Source organism: Lepisma saccharinum, chromosome 1, assembly GCF_977018435.1.
Source record: "Lepisma saccharinum chromosome 1, izLepSacc3.1, whole genome shotgun sequence".
In the NCBI taxonomy this organism is placed as follows: Eukaryota; Metazoa; Arthropoda; class Insecta; order Zygentoma; family Lepismatidae; genus Lepisma; species Lepisma saccharinum.
This window is the reverse complement of record NC_139229.1, coordinates 80842772-80864527: the sequence shown is the minus strand read 5'-3', so window position 1 is coordinate 80864527 and position 21756 is coordinate 80842772. Positions and strand designations below refer to the sequence as shown.

Here is a 21756-nt window from a genome sequence, read left to right as displayed (position 1 = left end):
CTTTAGCTACGGTAAGGGGCCTAACCCCATATAATGTGACTGGTGCAAATAGCATAAGTGCTGATGCGTCCACAATTTTTAATTTCAATCAATCAAGCGGTCCTAATCCTGTTATTTTCTTCTCATTTCCAAAACTTTCAGGAGATTTTTGAAGAGTTTAAAACATTAAAATACCTCAACAGATGGTTTAAGAAACAGGCAATATATGCAACACGAGTTCAATAGCAACTCTCTTTATCGGGGATTGTACCACACTAAACCATGTCATGGTTGAACCTTCCTATCCTTGTATTTGATGTCACCTTAACAATACATGATTAAGTCTCATTGACCACACATGGCACTTACATTTCTATCCTTTTTTGCAAAGGTTGTGGGTAAAATATATTTGCTTGCCATGTAATCCTAAGAGGAAACATTGCAATTTAAACCTTATGTTGGGAAAGAATATTTTTATTACTTTATCCCTTGTTTCTCATATTTCATTTCCAATGATGGTTGTGGAAATGTAACTAAAATGTTTAAGTCTAGGAACAAATCCACACATAAGTACACTTTGAATTTCTTTTTATTTAGATAAAAAGAAGTCTTAAATTGTATCGAAATTATGAAGTCATGTGAATGTTCAGACTGAAGCGACACATCACAGTGATAAGCAACATGTCACTTGGAAACAAAACTTCAGAAATAAATGCAGCCTTTCATACCAGTACCAGAGTAACACAGCATGCTGTACATATTGCTTCTTGGTTGTGTGTCACTTCGGACTTGGCCATTTTCTCAATAATGTGCATTGGGCTTCTTCAGTGCTCATGTGTGCATAGTGAAGGCTCTTTCACAGACTGAAAGGACAAGCGTGACTTAGTCACTTAGTTGTAAGATCCCCGTGTTGCATGCCCCTTCAGTCTGAAAGCTGCTCTAGTGTGTAGTTAATAATTATTTCTATAGTAGGGAATCTGTTAAGATAGACATATCTGTTTATCAGTAATGGTAAATTTCATGTCTGTTCTTAATCTGTATCAGAAAGAATTTCATATTGTTAGATCCCTAGTATTCAACAAAAGTGTAGCGTTGGCAAAATTAGGTTTCAAATTATATAACGAAGTTTGTTAGATTTTATAACGAGTTCAGATTGAGATTTATAAGTTTTTTTTATGGTAAATATATTTATATCTATAAATTTTCTTATTATTTTTTTTTTTTTTGTTAAACAGACGTTCTTGGTGTTGCACAAATGAGGGTGCTCTGCTGCTGTATATATTGGACTTCATTATTCCGAAGATTAGGTCTGAAGAATTCTCCAAGTTTAGAAATAAGCTCAGTCAAGGCCTAGAACAAGTTTTCTACTGTTTGTATTCTCATCCTAGTAAGAAAACAAAGGTAAGAGCATTCCACTCTTTATAGGTGTGAATCCTATTAGTATTGGCACAAGTCAACTTGTTACCGTATTTACGTGTGTATAATGCGCACCCTGGTTTTTGATGGGGAAAAACGACTAACAATTATTTTTCGTATATAATGCACAGTACAATTCAGGTTCAAGAATTGGCTTTCTTAGTTGTAGGTCTTAACCTTTAGTTGGCCAATGGTCCACTAGTGGACCATCGTGCTGATTAAAAAATTCATGTGCTTTTAGGACCTTCATACTTGTATGTGAGGTTTTAAAGGCTGACAGATGTTGAGATAAAACTTTGAAATGTCATGTGGAAGAAAACCCACCCACCCAGGACCCCCCTCCCCCGAATCCAAAGTTACGTATGGAAGCTGGCGCAAATTTTAAATTTGTAGACTTATTTGACAAAAAATGTTATAACTCATAGACTATTTGACCAGTCTACTTCTGGTAACTTTTGTTTTGCCGATAAAACATCAGGGCTAGCAAACAAAAGTTACCCGAAGTAGATTGCTCAAATAGTCTCAGAGATATAATGTTTTTCTGAAATAAGTAAAAATTTAAAAATCGCGTGCAAAGGCGGCGGCCAGTGAGTTGTTACTTTCGAAAACCCGCTCGGACTTCTAAAGGTTAAAGATGGTGCTATGCCAATCAAGAGGCCAGCAAATGTGTATAACTTAACAATGCTATAGGGCCTATATGTTAGCCACATTGATGTGGTATTAGTCACTGCTTTTATTGATGCTCCTGAGCAATATTTCCAAATATAGTTTATGAGGTCATTTATTGGTTACATTTAGGCTCTAACTTTGGTGTATGAGGTTTGCTCATTCCTTCTTTACTTTTTCTAATAAAAACTTGAAAATATGCTTTTTTCGTGACTAACGTAACATCAGGACCCTCAAACTAACAGTTAGCAGCACCATATTTCTTCCATTAGGGCATTTACATACTCCATACATGTTATATTATTTGGCCAGTAATACATTTTAATTATTTATATCTTTTCTTTCATACAAAGTACCATAAAAATCAGAATGTTCCTTCATTTTGTGATGAGTCTATTTCAACCGCATTGCACATTAATGTCACCATCTCGAATGGAATACTTTTGCCATATTCAGAAACTGCAGGATATAAGCTTTACGATATATAACATGATAGGGTTCCGTAAATATGAAAAATCAATGCAAGTGTCACAATATCATGGAATGACCCTGTACGGTTTCATGTTGGCTGTCTGAATTATTCCATGCATAATATGCACCACAGTTTTTGGGGGCAAAAATTTTGAAAAAAAAAACAAAACTGTGCATTATACACAAGTAAATACAGTATGTATATGAGAGAGAGCAATAGAAATAGAGAGATCCTACTCTTGCTGTATATTTCATGATGTTCACCTCACCATTAGGAGAGAAACACTTGCATTTGAAGGTTATGGAAGTAGGCATGTGCCTACATTGTCAGAGACAACAAAATAAATGAAGGACTCAGGTGTAAAACATGGTAAGTGACATTTTGGTAATTTTTGAGTTACAAAGTAAAATGTGCCATCCTTCAATTTTTGAGTGAAATTACCATGTCATACAATTTGCATTGAACTTAGTGAAACCTTCTGAAATTGGTAAACACAACACGAAAATAATTTAACTAAAGTATAGCTTCTAATAACCTTTTTTCTTAATAAACCAAAATGTCACTTACCATGTTTTACACCCGAGCCCTTCAAAAGTCAGTAGTAACCATTAATCTTTTGCGTGCATGTGGAAATAAAGAGCGGTTTTTTTGGAGACAGGGAAGACTGTCAAATTGAAGTTCCAAAGAAATAAGATATTAAGCATTGTCGTTTATGCTTATATCCTCTATATTTTGTGAAAATTTGTCAGTGTTGTACAGCAATTGGTGTTGACCCAGCATCAAGGGTACACTGGGTACCCACTTGAAAGGAGAAGGTAGCATGAAAGGGAGAGCGCAGCAGCAGTGGGAATTGATATACTGGCCACCTGTCACTCAATGAAAAAGCTACTTGGCTGGCTTTGGTCCTGAAAGAGTTGTGCCATGGGGTATAGCAGGACCATGCATATATACAGTGGAACCTCAGTTTTACGTTTGACGAGGGACTACACTGAAAATACTTAAAATCTTGGAAAATGTAAAATCAAGAAAAAATGTATAACATTTTGCCTTGATGGGATCATCAAGTTTGAATGTATAATGCGGGAGTATGTAAGATCTGGTAATATGTGGGGTTCCACTGTATTTTAAATTTGAAGATTTTTCTGGATTGATTTCAGGGTGAGCAAATATATTGTACAGGTTGATTAAAAAATATTTGTTGCTTTGAAAGATTTTCATTCCAAAATTATTATCAAGCTAAAATAAATGGAAATGGCCACTTGGATAGGAAAAAAAATAAGCATTTACCTTTTTACTTAGGAAATTATTCTGTAAAATAATTTTCAGATTGAATCTTGTGTTGTATTTCTCTTACTTCAAGAAACCTAACTATATATTTCATTCTCTGTACACAGGCCAGGTACCTGCAAGACCATGGAGTGCCTCCAATAGCTTTGACTTGGGAGCGAGCAATGCAGTTGTATGAATTTTTTCGACCAGATGAAGTACCAGAGTTTGATTCATATCGCGTTGGTTCCATCACAAGTGATGTTGAAAATGTACTAAAGAGAATAAGTGCATTAGTTCCATCCCATTGTGACCCAAGTAAGTGTGTTTGTGTAGTCTTTCTTTCAATTATTGGTAGATAATTTAATTTTTTTTTAGCACTAACAATTCCAAATCTGATGTAATTTTTGCTGTTGACATTGGAAGTGAATCTAAATGCCAATTCTAAATCTGATGCTCTTGTCAATACTTACTCTCTAGCATTCTTAAACCTGACGGTTTATGGCTGCAGCAACACAAGCCTTCTATTTGTCCCTATCCTGGGCAAAATCAATCCAATCTTTTCCATCCTTACCGATTTCCTTTAGGTCCATCTCAACATTATCTCTCTATCTTCGTCTTGGCCTTCATTCAGGTCTCTTACCATCAAGTTTCCCAACAAGAATCCTGTAAACTCTTCTTTCCTCTCCCATTCGTGCCACATGGCCTGCCCACCAAAGTCTTCTTGATTTAATTATTCCAATAATATCTGGACATGAGTACATATGCAGTTCTCTAAATTATGTAACCTTCTCCACTCACCTATCTCCTCATCTCCTTAAGGTTCAAATATTTTTCTAAGGATGCTATCAATACTAATGGTAATACATTATAGCATATTTTAAAATTATGCTACATAGAGTGGAAACCTGATCATTCATTCTTCAGGAAATACACACTTGAGTTGAGGGGATATGTGTATCCAATTTCACCTGCTCGTGGCATTCTACAAGCTGCTATGCAGGCTGCATTCTTGCTGCAGAGTAACAAATAAAGGCACTGTATAGCCAGAATATTGCGATAGCTTAAACTCACAGTTGAACTTCGATGTTAGTTTTCAATATAGTCCCCTGGTTTATCAATGCACATCTACCAATGAGCCACCAGTGAGTCGATGCCCTTGGAAACATATTCTTTCGGTTGCTTTATGAAGCAGGATTGTGTTGCTTACTGAACTTCCATCAAATATGAAGTTTCCGAGAAATACACCTCTTCAAAATGCCTCAGGAGCTTTTTGTGAGTCAACAATGGTCTGAACAGTTACAGCAGAGTTATTGTGACCACCTACCAATTCTCGTAGCGTTGCTTCCTCTGGAGAACAGTTGAGAATCAACTTCCTTATTAGGTTTTTTACCTTTCAGGCTTTAAACATTGTATGCTAACTCACAAATTTCCAAAAACAAGTCTGTAGTTAGTGATTTCAAGGTTTTTTATTTGGTTTCACATGCAACCATGCTTCAAATTCATTGAAAAACAATCTGAGTGACATGCATCAAACTACTTAACAACAACGGCTTCCATCAGCCAAACCATGGAATATCTCCACACTGCCATTACTCTCTTTTATACAATGTGATTGAACTCGTATTCAATTAATTTTTATAGAACGTTTTACAACTCGAGAACTTATGATCTGTTATAGTATAGAGATGGACATTGTCATGTAGCAAGCAAATGTCTGTCAGAGCAAGTCCAGGATGTTTTCGGTAATACAGGAAATTTTGCTTCTTTTGCTAAAATGCTTCCTTAGTTAATACAGGGGTCTAAATCAAAACAAGCATGCATAGTTTTGCCTACATGGAGATATTACTGGAGATTATATTGCAAAATTCTGGTTATATATACAGGAAAACCTCATTAATACGATATTGGTTAATACGAAGTACCCTTTAATCCGAAGTTCTTCCCATTCCCCAGCCGATAAGATAGGATTTATAATGTATTTCAGTACGGATAAATCGAAATACAGATAATTTTTAATACGAAGTTGTTTACAAGGCCCTTTTGCAAAACTGGTTTCGCTTAATTCGAAGTAGACACCTGCGTAAGTCGACAAGAGAAGATCGAATGTGGAGAGAGCTTGGACGTTATTTTAACTTGACCTTGACATGTTTCCTTGTCCTAAGAGCTGCTGACAACTCGAGGGAAGAAGCCGGAACTGCTCGCTGGACATTGACATTCTTTGTCAATTTGCATGGGAGGTCAAGCTCTTTCCCTGCTGAATGCGCCACCTTGGAAATATTCACCAGTGCTAGATGAGAAATGCGAGATAAGATCGATCGCACAAATGTTCCAAAATACAAGATGCATGGCACCTGGAAGTCTCTCTCACCCATCTGTCTAGCTCTGAGCTCGAGATACAGCAATTTCCCGTGAGCGAACAACTTTTGGCCTGGTAGCCGACAACTTCCGGTAACCACTTTCATTAAAAGCGTGTTTTTTGTGCTCTGTAGAACTTCATAAAAAAAAAAGGGAAACTGTTACAGATAATCAAAGCCGCATAATCCAACTAAAGATCGTCAACCCGCTTAATGTGTTGTCATCTAGGTTTCCCGCAAAAGTTGACGTCGATCTTATGTATGTTGCAACTCCAGTTTCCCAATGTTTTGTTCTCTGAGTGACTTCTCCCCTTTATCTATCAGCAAACGGGGGGGGGGGGGGGGGGCCCGTTGCTAATTGTTTCGGCCACAATTTTCTTGCTCGTGTGCGCACACAGGCTCCTTTCCTTTGGCGTCTAAAAAAAAGCAAACAGTTCTGAATACTTTCTTCAAAATGAACAAAAACCGCATGATAACTAAAAGCAAAGTGACCCCCTTCCTTCTCCTACAACAACTCATTATCCGCCACTGGTGTGCATGGTAATGTGATAATTGCAGAATTCAGGTCCCTCTTTCTTGTTTGAATGCAGCTGTCTGGATAGGAAATATTGCCCGTATTATTCTCTGTTGTATGGTAAAAGGTAATGCAAGGATCATTTTTTAAGAGACTGCGTTATCTTTAAAATGCCGATGATTTCCCTTCTGCCACCTGCTGCTCTAACTTCCAGCTGTCTCATTGTGTTTACGCTGCAGCTGGCGCCAGTGTTTAGTCAAACATCTGGCTTGCTGATAACTGCAATGACTCATCCAGTGCGAAGGAATAAGCGTCATTGTTTTGAATCTCGCAAAGCTATATAATCCCCGCTTTTCTTCAGAACCATTAGCGTGCTGCTGTTAGAAAAAAAAAACCGCAATGCTCAAGCTCAACGTAGGAATACGAGAGGAAAAGTTTTGGCAGAGCAAATGTGTTTGACCTCAAGAATACTCATGAAACCTACAATAAATTGTCGATTAATCTGAAAATACGCAAGTTTCGTAAAGCTTGTTTTTAGTTCATTTTATGCTGATGAGCTAGGTGGGACTAAATATACAGTTTAAAGTGGGATCCAAACCAGAGTGATTATCGAGTGCGGCACTGTTAGATCGCAAGTTCTGTGTTAAATTTTTCAGAGTGGATTACAATGCAAGTTCTGGAAGAGTTTGAACTGATCCATGCAAAGGGGGGGGGGGGGGGGGCGAATATGAAGTTAACAGAAGCAAAGAATACGTGACTTTTTTTACGATGTGTTTTAGACAGCCGAACCAGAACAAAATTAACAGCCCCGATATTTTTGTTTCGTTTTGTGCCAGGGAAAGGTTGTGTTCTCTCCCAAGAGAATCTTATCTTACCAGTTAATCCTGTAACCGACAATGTTCTAGTGAACGCACATAAAATCCAATATATGTACATTCTGTCCGATTATCTCCCATCTCTTGCTCGCGCCAGTGTGACTACTGTCAACATTCTTCCGAGTTTCACTTGCAATAAACGAGATTGTTTTCCTTTCCGTAGGTCTCCGTGCAAACGGGTTTCTTATGAACTAAAATTTTAAGTATTTCGTGGAAGAGTAATGACTTTGCACAATTAAAAGAAAATACCATTTTTTAAAAGACTTTTTGCCACAACATTCGTCCCGTGCATAACCGGTTGTATAACTAGGCAGGATAAATGGTGTTAAGCGTCTCCTTGGAATCTTTGTGTCCGCGTTAAGCTCCGTGTTCTCATTTTGTGTAACATTTTTTACACTTTCTTTAAAACGTACAATATTATTATACCGGGTGTCCGAGAAGTCTTTGTATGAAAACAAAAATTATCTGTATCCGCTATATGCAACATAGACATGAAAAAATGGTACCAAAATGTTCGGAAACTATTCAAGTTTTATTGGCAATAGCAAAGAAATCAATAAATCTCCACATGAGCACCCTTGGTAGCATGGAGTACATCTAGTCTAAATTGACAGAGTACATCTAGTCGAAATTGAACTTTTCGCCATGCATTAGCTACATCGCAGGAGGGATTGATGTGATGACTTGGGTTATCTGTTGTTGCAGAGTTGCAAAATCGGACACTGGAGTTCTGTAGACATTGTCTTTCACATAACCCCATATAAAATCTAAAGGGGTTGGTTATGTCTGGAGATCGTGCAGGCCACACTGTCGGTCCATCTCGACCAATCCATTTTCCAGGAAATTTCTGATCAAGGTATAGGAACGAACCTCCAGACTCCAATGTGGCGGTGCACCGTCTTGTTGAAAGATAACATGTGGGTGGTATTCTAGCAATTGTGGAATAGCAAACAATTGCAACATGTTGAGATGCACTCCAGATGTTACGGTGTCCTCACAGAAAAAGAATGGTCCGATTATTCTTTCATGCAGCAACGCGCACCAAACATTCACCTTCGGGCTGCCCATGGTCGACTCCCTCAGCTCATGAGGGGTCTCCTTACCCCAGATACGCACGTTGTGTGTATTCACTAAACCACTGACACGAAAGACCGCCTCGTCTGAAAAAGCAACACGTTCAAGATAGCCATTATCAGCGTCAATGCGTTTGCTGTCATTGGGCAACAAAGCCTGCAGGATTTGCACTTTGTATGCACGAAACAGTAAACGTTTGTGTAACACATCATGAACAGAACTTTTTGACATCTGTAATTCACGTGAGGCCGTACGCACGGATTTCTTTGGACTGCGCACAAAAACCACTCTGACATCTTCCACCCTTTCGTCTGAGGTTGATGGTTGGCCACTTCTCGGTGCGTCAGCAACAGATCCTGTGGTCTTGAATTTGTTATACCACAACTTAATGCTCCTACCATCGGGCGGCAGTTTTCCGTAGGATGTTTGAAACTGTGTCTGCACTGTTTTTTGTGACCTGCTCTTGTGAAACCACAGGACACACTCAGCTTTTTCCTGACTTGTGTACATTTCCGGTTTGCTGGACACTGGTACTGCTACACTACTGTAACGTTACAGAAACCTGAAACACAAGAACTTGAATAGATTCCGAACATTTTGGAACATTTTGGCCCTCCTTGCTTTTATCCATTAAAATTATATATATATATATATATATATATATATACACACACACACACACACACACACACACACACACACACACACACACACAGGAATAGGGTTAGAAATGGTGCCAGAAGGGCGGATAAATACAAATAATGAAGGAGACAGTAAACACTTACCACACGAATAGAAATAATTCAGTATTTCGCGATCTGAGTCGCATTTTCAAGAAGGTAGATAAAAGATCGACGACACTGTGAGTAGAGGCACAGAATACTGACCGTAGCGTCTCTACGGTCAGTGTTGCCAGAAACAGTTGAAAGGAAACACGAAATACTTTAGCCAGTGTTTACTGTAAGGTGGGTGGGTAGTTTCGGGGAGGAGAGGAAAGAGTTACTGGTTCGCTAGGTTGAGTCCGGGGGGTATAGTGGCGTGCATGCCTGCTATATAGGCCCTTTCCCATCGCCTGCGGAAAGATGTGTCAGAGCGGGGGGGTAAAAGGTGGATGATGGTAAGTGTGGTAAGTGTTTATACTGTCTCCTTCATTATTTGTATATATATATATATATATATAATCAAAGAAGGTAAAAGGAAACACTCACTGGACAGTAGAAAAATTAAAAATTTTCGCTAATTTCATAGCATCATCGGTGTGAGGAGAAAGAGATGGAACCGGTTTTTTCTTAGCCCAAGGCCAAAAGGAGGGCCAAAAGAGCTAAGTAAAAATCAAAGAAGGTAAAAGGAAACACTCACCGGACAGTAGAAAAATTCAAAATTTTCGCTAATTTCATAGCATCATCGGTGTGAGGAGAAATAGACGGAACCAGAAGTTGGGGCACTGCAGAGTTGCCAGGTCCCCGTCGAAGAAGAAGCGGTGCGTAGAACGAAAAAACACTGTTTCATCACCAGGCTCGTCGTAAACTGTGAGTGTGTAGGATGAGCTGGGAGGGCAGGAGGGATGGGCAATACTGGGTGGCTTCCGCCAGGTAATCTTGAGAGTTCAAGACCACCATGGTGGACCCCTTGTCAGCTGGGAGGATTTTGATGTTGTGGTTGTTGCGGAGGTCTCTGAGAGCTTTCTGTTGGGGGGGGGGGGGGTTGAGGTTAGGTTGGTTGTGAAAGTTATTTAAGAATGAGCTGTCAAGAGGTGGTGGAAATGATGGCAGTGATGTATCTTTCCAAGGGGTGGTTGGTGGGCAGGGGGGTAGGATCTTGGGAGGAGGGGGGCCTAAATTGAAGGAGGCTCGGGTGGGTTTCACTGGTAGTAGTTTGTAGTGAATGATTTTTGGCCCAGAAATGTTGCCATCGGAGGTTGCGAGCAAATGCGTGTATGTCAAAAAGTAGGCGGAATTGGTTGGGGGAGTTGTGGGGGAGAAGGTCAGGCCTTTTTATAAAACAGCTATTTCGTCAGTGCGATGTGTGGGAGTGCAGTTTTGGTTTTCAGGGGGGTCTGTGGTGGTGGAGGGGTGGGCAATGGTAAAGGGGGGTCGGGTAATATTGGGCATGTTGGTGTGGGACTGAAATTGGGGGGCAGTGGGAGGGGAAGGGTGCAGCAAGTCTGAAAAGCTTGACGGCAGAGATTGGAGAGTTTTTGGAGGTGTTTAGTGTTAAGGTCACTGGCAATGGAATGGGCGGTGTACCAGAAGGAGTCTATTTTGTGATTGTGGTTACCTGGGGTCAGCAACAGGATTTTGGTAAGGGATTGAATAGAGATGGACAGTTCTCGGGCGTGATTTAGCTGGGATTGGTACATGGCGTGGGTCAGTTCAATAGCAAAATTTCTCGCTAGTGGGAAAATCGTGGGTTTTATGCTTGGGGGCATGGTGGAAAATGGCAGTTTGGGTGTTAGGCCTAATGTCAAACATGAGTGCAGGAAGCATGCATGGGACATAGCTTTGGTGTAGGAAACAATAAGAGATCGCAGGCGGTTCAGTTGATAGGAGTTATACGCGAAAGGATTCATACCAAAAGCGGATAATAATGGGTAAAAGCAAGGAGGTCCAAAAGGGCTAAGTAAAAATCAAAGAAGGTAAAAGGAAACACTCACCGGACAGTAGAAAGATTCAAAATTTTTGCTAATTTCATAGCATCATCGGTGTGAGGAGAAATAGACTGAACCGGAAGTTGGGGCTCTGCAGAGTTGCCAGGTCCCCGCCGAAGAAGAAGCGGTGCGTAGAACGAAAAAAAACACTGTTTCGTCACCAGGCTCGTCGTAAACTGTGAGTGTGTGGGATGAGCTGTTATCAGCATGTAAAATACTTGTCTTTTAATGTCATGTATTTTTAACGATACTCACTCACGTAAGTGTTTATATATTCGTATATATACATTTTTCTATATAAATACAGTAGAGCGTCGATTATCCGAAGTAATTGGGGGACATGGGTGTTCGGAAAACTGGTTTGTTCGGATAACCGAACTGTACATGTTTATTTGCCAAAAAGAAGTACTGTACAGTAAATTTATTCATAAAAGCAGGCATCTCTTTAAGTATGTATTACAAAGTAACGTACAAAGGCAACTTTAGTAGGAATATATAGTTTGTGGTACAGTTTATTAAACAAAAATATGTACATATTACATACGCATTTTGCATGAACAATACACACAGTACACAAAATTAACGTTTAAAAAAATCCTTTATTTTGGTCTGTCTAAGCAAGCCTACATGCTTACGAGCAGCTAAGTCACGTACTTTTTTCATTACAGATATCTGAAAGTGAGCGAGTACACAGTTCGGTTAAGCGGTCGTTCGGTTGACTGACGTTCGGATAATCGACGCTCTACTGTAGTGAGTAAACGCACAATCCCAATATGTGTGTTACAAAACAATCGGATGTTAATAAATAGTCAACAATAATGTATTTTCCAGCACATGGTGCAAGACAGTTTCTTGTGTCAAATTTTAATTTTCTTTTTTTGTATTCATGTAGCAACTTTGGCTGAAGTGATGAATGCTTACATTAATGGAGAGAGGGACAGTCTCCCGACGATAGACGAAGATCATTCTCCACTGCCAGATGATATTCTCGATATATATTACCTCTTGGGTGATTATTACTTCAAGAATAATGAATGGGTAAGTATAATGTCCCATGTTTGAAAATGTTGAACAAAAGGTATTTTATGATCCTTTCACAATCTAAAGAATCTTAAATTTTCCTCCTTTAATTGTAAAGAATCGTGCATTTTTCTGGCAATTGGAATGGTAGCTTGCCTGGTCACGCTCTTCTGTCATCACGTATTTCTACCTTTATCCTTACATTTTACCCACAAGCATTTAATCCTCTTCCCTTCCGTGATGAAGAAGGAGGGTTTGAAAATTTGGAAATATTTAGAAGTACATGTCTAGACAATAGTGCTTGTAAATTTTTATCAAATTCTATTAAAAAATTTACTCACTTTGGAATGTCTTAAAATTATTCTCCAGTATTTCAACTTTGAGTATTTATTAATATCTTATCCTGAACATGATGAGTGTGTGTCATATACATATATCTTGTTCTTTTTACAGGCTAAGGCAATCAAAAACTATCTTTTGGATACCTGTGTGAATCCAGACCGCCTAGATTCCTGGGCTGGTATGGCTCTTGCAAGAGGAAGTCAGCTGGAAACCAAACTAAATTCAGTAAGTTTCATGGTAGCTCATAGAAGGATTGATGGCTGATTTGTTGCAATTGTTCCTTAAATATTTTAATCTTCAATTGTTCAAGCTTATCCCAAATAAGTTTCAACAATCGTGGAGGCCCTTAGGAGGTGTTGGGGGTCGAGGCTTCACACATACACGATATGGGCCAGTTTGGAGGTAATGTGATCAGCATCATGCTCCAGCAAGATAACATTTCTGATTTGGACTTTATGGCCAAAATACTCACTTATAGACTTTTTGTAAAAATCAGTGTAGTATTTGAAAACTTTCCAGTGAAGGTGAAATTTTCAGTCACTTTTTTCGAAGCATCAGAATATCATTCATCATGCCCCAAGTCTAAAATATGAGACTAGAGGAGGGGGATGGGGTTTGAGCACTATCCAGAAGGGAATACCTCCTCACCTTCATCAATTACCCCAACCCTACTTGTGACGAAAATCACGTCACAAAGCTATAAAAAAAATTTTTTTGCGATCTTCAGTCACAATTCAGTCCCTGTTTATGCTTTTGCTCTTTCGACTTCATTTGTTTGCGAGTGTTTTCTCTCAACTCTGCTAGATGGCAACATGCCTTCACTTTCTCCAGCCAACTGACCTACTTCGTGGCCGAGGATTAAGTCGTGGTCGAAAATTGCATAAGCTGGCCTTTTCGCATTGTAAGTGTGCAAGTGGACAACATAGATTGTTTGGTGAAATATTTAAACACTTGTCACCCCAAGACTGAACTAGTGTGTTTTTGACTATTGACGTGAAGAATTTACTAGTACTCGTAACGACAGAAATGTGCCAAGTTTCATTTTTCTGCCAACTGCATTTTGACTTGTTAGAGAACATGCCGAAAGAATTGGTAGTTTTGTGATGGACACGTATTCTTTATTTGAGAAGCCAACCAAACATTCATAATGTTCACGAAACCTGAAGCAAGAAACCTGAAGAATTTGGAAACCGTTGGATCCGATGTTGCCAATTTTCTTGTCTGGAGTTTTGCTTGAGGCATAAGGAAGCCGATGGAAGTTTGTGGGATTCTTTCAAGCAACCTTGAAGCCATTCAAGCAAATCAATTGCCAATGATTACAGGGACGCCGGAAACCGGAGAGTTGTCATACCTTTAAGAATACATCAAGGACATGTAGATGTGGCAATGTTGTCAGTTACAGAGCATTAAGTTAGGTGCTAAGTGAAATGTTGCTTTGGGCCAAATCTTACATAGTGGAAGGTGCGTTTGACTCTTCAAACTAGTTAATTGGAACAGAAATCGATGAATGAGCAATATCAGGAAACATGTAACGAATTGAGCGGAAATAAGAAAGATAGGCAAACAAGTAAAAAATGTCCTTTGTATAGTTGTGACATATATGGGTTGCAAGGCATTGATTCTTTGCGTAAACGTTATAGAAAGTGATCGAGGTTCTGGTTGAATTTTAGTGGGTCAAGAAAGCGAGGAAAGTTTTGATAATCCCCCCTATCCCCCCACTTGGGTAAATCAAATTGAAATAATGTAAATGAGGATTTTATCCAACAGCAAAAAGGGCGTTAAAAGAATAAATGTAATTGAACAGGAATATTTTGTCTTGAAATTTGACAATTGCAAATAGGTCAAATTTGAAACAAATAAGATGCACATTAAATTAGGCACACACAGGAGATGTACTATGTAGATTTTCAGCTAAAAATGCAGGCTCGACCAGGACTCGAACCCGGATCTCTGGCAATCCGTGCCATTGCTCTACCACTGAGCTACCAAGCCGGCCTGGCTTCCCCTGCATTTTCGCTGGCGCTGGGAGGAACCAGGCAACGTCGACGTCTATAGTGTTTCAAAGGCAACACATCCCGTTGCAGTAGCACTTGCAGAGACTATTTCACACAGGTAAAACAGCGCCAGCGAAAATGCAGGGGAAGCCAGGCTGGCTCGGTAGCTCAGTGGTAGAGCAATGGCACGGATTGCCAGAGACCCGGGTTCAAGTCCTGGTCGAGCCTGCATTTTTCGCTGAAAATCTACATAGTACATCTCCTGTGTATGCCTAATTTAATGGATTGACATCTCTACGCTGGGAGGAACCAGGCAACGTTGACGTCTATAGTGTTTCAAAGGCAACACATCCCGTTGCAGTAGCACTTTCAGAGATGATTTCACACAGGTAAAACCATGCCAGCGAAAATGCAGGGGAAGCCAGGCCGGCTCGGTAGCTCAGTGGTAGAGCAATGGCACGGATTGCCAGAGACCCGGGTTCGAGTCCTGGTCGAGCCTGCATTTTTCGCTGAAAATCTACATAGTACATCTCCTGTGTGTACCTAATTTAATGGATTGACATCTCTACGCTGGGAGGAACCAGGCAACGTCGACGTCTATAGTGTTTCAAAGGCAACACATCCCGTTGCAGTAGCACTTTCAGAGACTATTTCACACAGGTAAAACAGCGCCAGCAAAAATGCAGGGGAAGCCAGGCCGGCTCGGTAGCTCAGTGGTAGAGTAATGGCATGGATTGCCAGAGACCCAGGTTCGAGTCCTGGTCGAGCCTGCATTTTTTGCTGAAAATCTACATATATAAGATGCACATTTCGCAGGACGAAATGATAAATTTTTAAGGAGATATTGATTTGACTGAATGAATAGTTGTTATTATTATTATTGTAAAGTTGTTGGGATTGCATTTTTATGTACGTATTTGTATGTTTATTTTGCGTGCGATATCTTGCTTCTAGACCAAAGGATCATTGTTAATTATGAGGTTGTTTGTTGCAATGAAGAATGCATAATTGAGGTGAATGTAAATAATTTGAATGATGTACCTGAGATTGTTATTACGTAACTCTTCTTGTTGGATTGGGAAGAAATAAACAAGTTGTTAAAGATTAAATTCTTAGCGAGATGTTATTTCATCTATTGTATTTCAGATAGAAGGTATATATCAGTTATGTAGCATTTATGGAGTGATGCAGTTTCCAGTACGATGAGAAAAGTGATACTGTCGTTAGTTCTTGTAGACTTAAGTACTGTGTACAATCTTTGCAAGTGGTAGTTATAAGTTGTGAGATTTTTCTTGTTGTTTTCTTTCAGTATGAAAAGTATCTCTACGAACTTTAGTTTGTTAGATGTCTTATGTTGATGCTTAAAATTTATCAAGACAGCTTGCGAGTTTTGAAAGGTGAATTTTTACCTCCCCTTTATTGTACTCATTGCAGTTGAACTAATTTGTATTAGTTTGACAAGGTGGTTCTTGAGGAACCCTGAAGTACGTCATAACCTTGATGCATATACCTCAACCAGCTTAATTTTTGTGTGTTCTGCAATTGTTATTTATTTATGTCCACGGAAATTCTGGGGCCCAATTTAGTCACGCGGGCAGAACGTCACATACTGAAATTGTTTTTTGTAATTATTGTTCGCAGAACTATTAAATATGGTTATCACATGCCACCAGTGATGTATGTTGGGAGAAGTGTGTTCTTGAAATGCAATATGTAAGAATGCCCAGGATTTGTCAAAATGGCATATACTACAGTCCCGTTTAACCGAATTTGATGGGACCGATGGTGCTTCGGTTGTGTCTCTTGTCCTTTAGCGTACAGCACAGTACGCGTGCTAAAAATAGATGGGGATGGGGACATGGGTGAGTACATCCAACACATCATAACAATGAACTTACTCTTTGATAACTAACTGTTAGACCAAAACAAAGACGAAAGTGCTTCGTCGGTGCTCCCACGTAAAACAGGGTCGTGCACGAGTAACGGCTTTTTTTAGCGATTCTGTTAAACGGGACTGCAGTGTATTTAAATTGTGTGTGAGTAATGTAAAGGTTCCACATTACTTGCAACTTATTTCACAAGAACTGTTATTCTGCTTTCAGTGCGACCCATTGAAGAGTGAAAATGACTTTTTGAAGAAGGCTCAAGCAGCACAAAGATGCTTCCAGCGAGCAGTGGATATAGACTCGGGCCATTCGCTCATGTGGATTGAATATGGTTCGTTTGTTTACACCGTTCATTCCTTTTGCTCAAGGCTTCTGAAACAGGTAAATAATGGTTCATTGTTCAAAGTATGCATTATTGAATACTTTTTTTCCCTTTGGTTGCTATTATTTTGTTACACTAAACCCCCCCAAAAAGAAAGTTCATAAAATTATCAAGATAGAAGTGGGTCAGGTAGAAGTATGAAGATGGAACTAAAAAAATCCCCCGATTTTTATATTCTTCCTGGATTAAATACTTAAAATTTCAGTCTTTACAGTTCATATTGTGGAAAAAAAAGAAAAGGTACCAGAATAAAAAAAACAGTAAATGTTAATGCATAAATTTGTATTATAGCAACTTAAATATTAACTTTCATTGATGATTTTCCTTCTTTTAGATATTGAATTCTGCAAAATACGTATATATCAAGTTTACCAGTTGTATTCATAATGCAATTAATGTGTTGAAGAATTATGAAACCGTCACAAACAGGCATAGGCCATGTGACTTACAATTTAAAGTATTAGTTTTTAATAGGGATGGGACGATATGAAATTTTGGCTGATACCGATAAAGTACCGATATAAAATGTACTGATACCGATAACTGATATTTCTCCGATCCGATATAAAATTAGATATGGTTCTCAAAGAACCTGAAAGGTTCATTGACCTCCTTAATAAATGTGTGTTTCAAGGTGACTGCAGTGAAAAAGAAATTACATATCAAGACATTTACTTTTTTAAAAAGTAGGGCATGGAGATTATCCATAAAAATTACAATAAAATGGCAGATTTTTGCACTAAATTATCATATTTATTGATATATCGGATCGGTAAAATAATCGGTAATTTCACCGATAAACCGATACACCGATATGCCTATATCGGCCGATACCGATAGAGTACCGATTAATCGGTCCCATCCCTAGTTTTTAAGCATAATGAAGGTATAATTTTATGTATATAATGGAACCCCGATTGTATGTTCCCGGGTTTTACATTGTCCTGCATTATACATTCAATCTTGATGGTCCCAACAAACTAAAATATTAATAAATTCTTCTCAATTTTACATTTGCACGTATATTAAGTTATTTTAGCTTGGTCCCCTGAAAAACATAAAATTGAGGTTTCACTGTATTTGGCAGAAAAGTGTGCTAAAATAAAAATTTGAATTTTTGGAAGAATAGAAAAAATGGAAAAACTAACATTGAGAAATAGAGGATTTCCCTAACTATAATGAAATGAATCAACAGGGCAACCAACATTAAATTGAAATCATGGTATATGTAAACTTAGCAAATGACACCATAGTCCGAAATGACTAGGTAGCATTTGTGTGAAAATTGTGTTGATTTGGTGTGGAATGACCCTGTATACTCTTTCATCATGCCTTAAGACAATTTGCTTTTCTTCCCATGATAAAATGGCAGGACATTGTAGAACTTTGGAAACTCGGGGAGTGAAAGAAGAATGCAACTGCAGCAGCCCACAAAAGTTTGAATTAGCTTAGATTCTTTGCAGTTCCCTATCGATTTTATATCCAATCTTTCATATATTCCTATGATATAGTTTGTAATGTGTAACTGGTATTTAGGATTGAAAATTTTTCACTTGGTTTCAAATGGTACATACTTTTAATTTTCCAGGAAACACATTTGAGCCTGGAAATGTTTGAAATAGTTGAAAAGCACAAAGAAGAAATGCTAGACATAGCATTCACTTGTTTCACATCTGCAAATCGGGTATGTAAGATTCTACTCTGAAGTCCACATATATTGTAAACTTTCAGTGTTGAAGATAAATGTTTTCTTTTACCACTGTAAGTCATAGTTGTCAGGAAGGGCAAAATTTAAATGTAAGTTGAACAAAGGTGTTACGAAAGCACTCTAATATAATCATCACTACAGGGTGATTCTTATAGAACCAGCCTGACAATGAGAGCTGTAGTATGAAATATACCACACAGATATTAACATAATTCATACATGACATACCTTGGATAGTGTGCCATTGATTGTGATCAAAGCATCTGTTGAAAGTGTCTGCCGTTTTCAAGAAGGCATGCCTCCACCCACGTTTGCATATTCACCGTGACTTGCTGCAGTGTTTCTCTGGTAATGTTCCTGATTTCAGCCGAAATGTCATCCTTTAAAACTTGTAACATACGAGGTTTGTTTGCATACACCTTGTCCTTCAATAAACCCTGCAGGAAAAAATCCAGGCTGGTAAGGTCGAGGGGCCTGACACCTGGATGCTGCAAACACGTTCGTACATGCACCAATATGTATCCTTTAACCTTGCAGCATAAGTCCTGCCACCTGTCAGATCATCTGCACAACATTCAACTGAGCATAGCCCACAGATTATGATGTCGTAATTGCGAGCTGTTACATGCATCACCTGTAGCATTATTAGCAAATTCATCAGGTTGATTCTGTAAGAATCACCCTGTACTTAACATACAGTATTCTTCTACAGTATAGCTCCCATTAATATCACCATCCAGATACAAGAGTGCTTATTTCAATAACGTTTAGTCTAAAATTATGAAACTGTGTTGGTTTGTTACATTGTTCGGATGAAATATGTGTAATACAATTTTATATGAATTGACTTCAAAATTGAAAATAATAATAACAAAAGTAGTAATAAATAAAAACCAATTGTACATTGGCTGTTCAAGGCTATAAGATATTCTTCTATTTTTTAGGAATTACTTTCCATCAGGAAAATCAAAACTCCTACTAGTTTCCATTCAATACACATGGTTAAGAATCATGCACATTATAATTTTTTTTTATTTGCACCTTGTATAGCATTTATTGATTTGTTTGTAGGTTTGGTACACACTTGGTGAGGAACATGGGATTCAAGACGAGCGTTGGCTGCACCATTACATGCTTGGGAAGATAGCAGAGAAGAAAGATGAGGACCCGGTCAAATATCTGAACCACTATAAAGAGGTAGCATAGACTGATAATTTCTAAGTAGTAGATTATATTTGTAAATATCTTGTAACAATGCAAAATTCTGTTATTTTGTTATGGTTAATATATTTTATATTGAAATAAGTCTTGAAGCTTTCCTGGTAACAGATGATGAACAGATGTTCTCAGGTTAATGACCAGGTGAGTTCTAGCAAGCTCAGAAACCTTTCCAGAACTCGCCTGGTCATTATCCTAAGAGAATCTGTTCATTGTATTTTATGTTCTTGTTAAATGCAGGTTTTGTAAAGTAAAAATCAAATTACATAGTTTTTTTCCTAAGGCAGAAACTAGTGACATACAGTATTTAATAGAGGCACATATTTTTCGCAAATAAAAAAAGCAAAATTTCTGTACAAAACAGTCAATTTCAAGTTCAAAAGCCATCAGTAAAATAAAATTTCTGTTATAGCTGTGATAAATTGGATGAAAAGTGGTATATAAAATGACATTTTAAAATTGTGAATATAATACTAAATTTCATTTAAAAACTGCACTTATTACACAAAATAAATATATCCCTTCTAATAGCACATTTATGTAGTTACCAGAGTATTAAGTTTATTCCTGTATCAAGGGGTTCATTCTTGCTTCTCAGAATTAATCAATTTTCCGTGAATTGCATAACTTGCAGGATAATTCAAAGTTCAGAAAGTGTCACTCTGGTAAATAAACTCTAAAGTCTATTTCACACTTTGCAGTTCATTTTACATCATTTTGTGACAAAACAAGGTAGGAAAATGCACCTCATATTTTTCAGAAACGTTAAAAATTAACAAAAACAAAATATGCATGCCCCTAGTAATTAAGAACTGAATGCACCCTTCAGGTTCTCTATTTGTAATTTTATATTGATTCATTTTCAGTACTAAGGGTGTCCCGAAGGTGAAGGGCCATTACCCTCTCCCCCTCTCCCTTTTGCATATTTGTATTACTATAGCATTTGAAATCTGTGATAACATCTTGCCAATCTCTTTCAGGCATCAAAATTTTTGCATTTGAATAACGCATGTTATCCGAAGAGGATCAATTACAATAGTCCACCTGACCTATCAATGGAAGCGCTTGAGGTAAGTACTTAACGTTAACTATTTTAAGTTTTTCAGGGCATGTTGCCACATTGCTACCAAGAAGATTGAATGTATAATGCAGTAAAATGTAAAATCAAGGAACATAAAATTTGGGTTTCGCTGTATTCTAACATTTACCAGTAGTTACAATAATTGTAAAAAATATTTTAATGTTTATGTATTTATTGGAAAAGTCATCATCATCCTCTGCGGTTTCCTGCCTCTGGCTGGGTTGGCATAGAAGTGAAGCCTCTCGATTTTCTTCTGGTCTTACACCACTCCTCTCTTTCCACGGTGTTTCAATCTTCTCCTAACACACTCCACTATCTGCTCTTTCTACCAACATCTTGGTCTCCCCTTTGTCCTCTTACTCCCACTCCTTGGAAAAGTCAATGATCCAAATGTATGTGTCTACCTTTGAGAATGACTCTAATGGTACAAGTTTGTGCATTTGAAGGAGATGCTTCAATAAGTAGTCGCATACTGGGGGATGGGTTTTTGTGGGCTGGGTTGGGGGGGAGCATCAGATCAGGTGGGGTAGTTACTGGGTGTCCTTGTTTAGGCCAGGTGGAGTGGTTGCACTCATGGCTGATATATAGGCCCTCTCCCATCTTTTGCGAACAGAGGTGTTGGCTGGTTGGGGTAAGAGATAGATGATCACTACCCGGAAACAGTCGTTGGAAGGGATATTGTGGTGGTTGGTATGGACGGTGACTGTGAAGTCCAGGTTGTGGGTGGAGGAGCGGTGGTTATTGATGCGGAGGTTGACGGCAGTTGATGTTTCCCCCAGGTAAAAATCACCACAGATGTTGCAGGTGAGGATGTAGATTAGGTTTGAGGCATGGCAAATCCCTTTGGGATGGAGGGTAA

The 21756-nt window shown here is 38.5% G+C and overlaps 1 protein-coding gene and 2 non-coding genes across 5 annotated transcripts in view; all 3 read left to right on the top strand.

Annotated features, from left to right (window-relative positions):
* The window catches only part of LOC145996919 (calcineurin-binding protein cabin-1-like), a 108793-nt gene that overhangs the window by 39918 nt on the left and 47119 nt on the right, over window positions 1–21756 (top strand). For all 3 annotated transcript variants that reach the window (XM_083133504.1, XM_083133498.1, XM_083133492.1), the window contains exons 17-24: window positions 1215–1380; window positions 3928–4117; window positions 12159–12304; window positions 12740–12853; window positions 16725–16889; window positions 18479–18574; window positions 19670–19795; window positions 20797–20886. In XM_083133504.1, coding sequence (XP_082989630.1) covers window positions 1215–1380; window positions 3928–4117; window positions 12159–12304; window positions 12740–12853; window positions 16725–16889; window positions 18479–18574; window positions 19670–19795; window positions 20797–20886 — 1093 coding nt within the window. The remainder of the gene's footprint in view (window positions 1–1214; window positions 1381–3927; window positions 4118–12158; window positions 12305–12739; window positions 12854–16724; window positions 16890–18478; window positions 18575–19669; window positions 19796–20796; window positions 20887–21756) is intronic.
* On the top strand, window positions 15051–15121 carry TRNAS-GGA (transfer RNA serine (anticodon GGA)). Its single transcript has one exon. It is a non-coding gene; the product is annotated as a tRNA-Ser (tRNA).
* On the top strand, window positions 15322–15392 carry TRNAS-GGA (transfer RNA serine (anticodon GGA)). The gene has a single exon. It is a non-coding gene; the product is annotated as a tRNA-Ser (tRNA).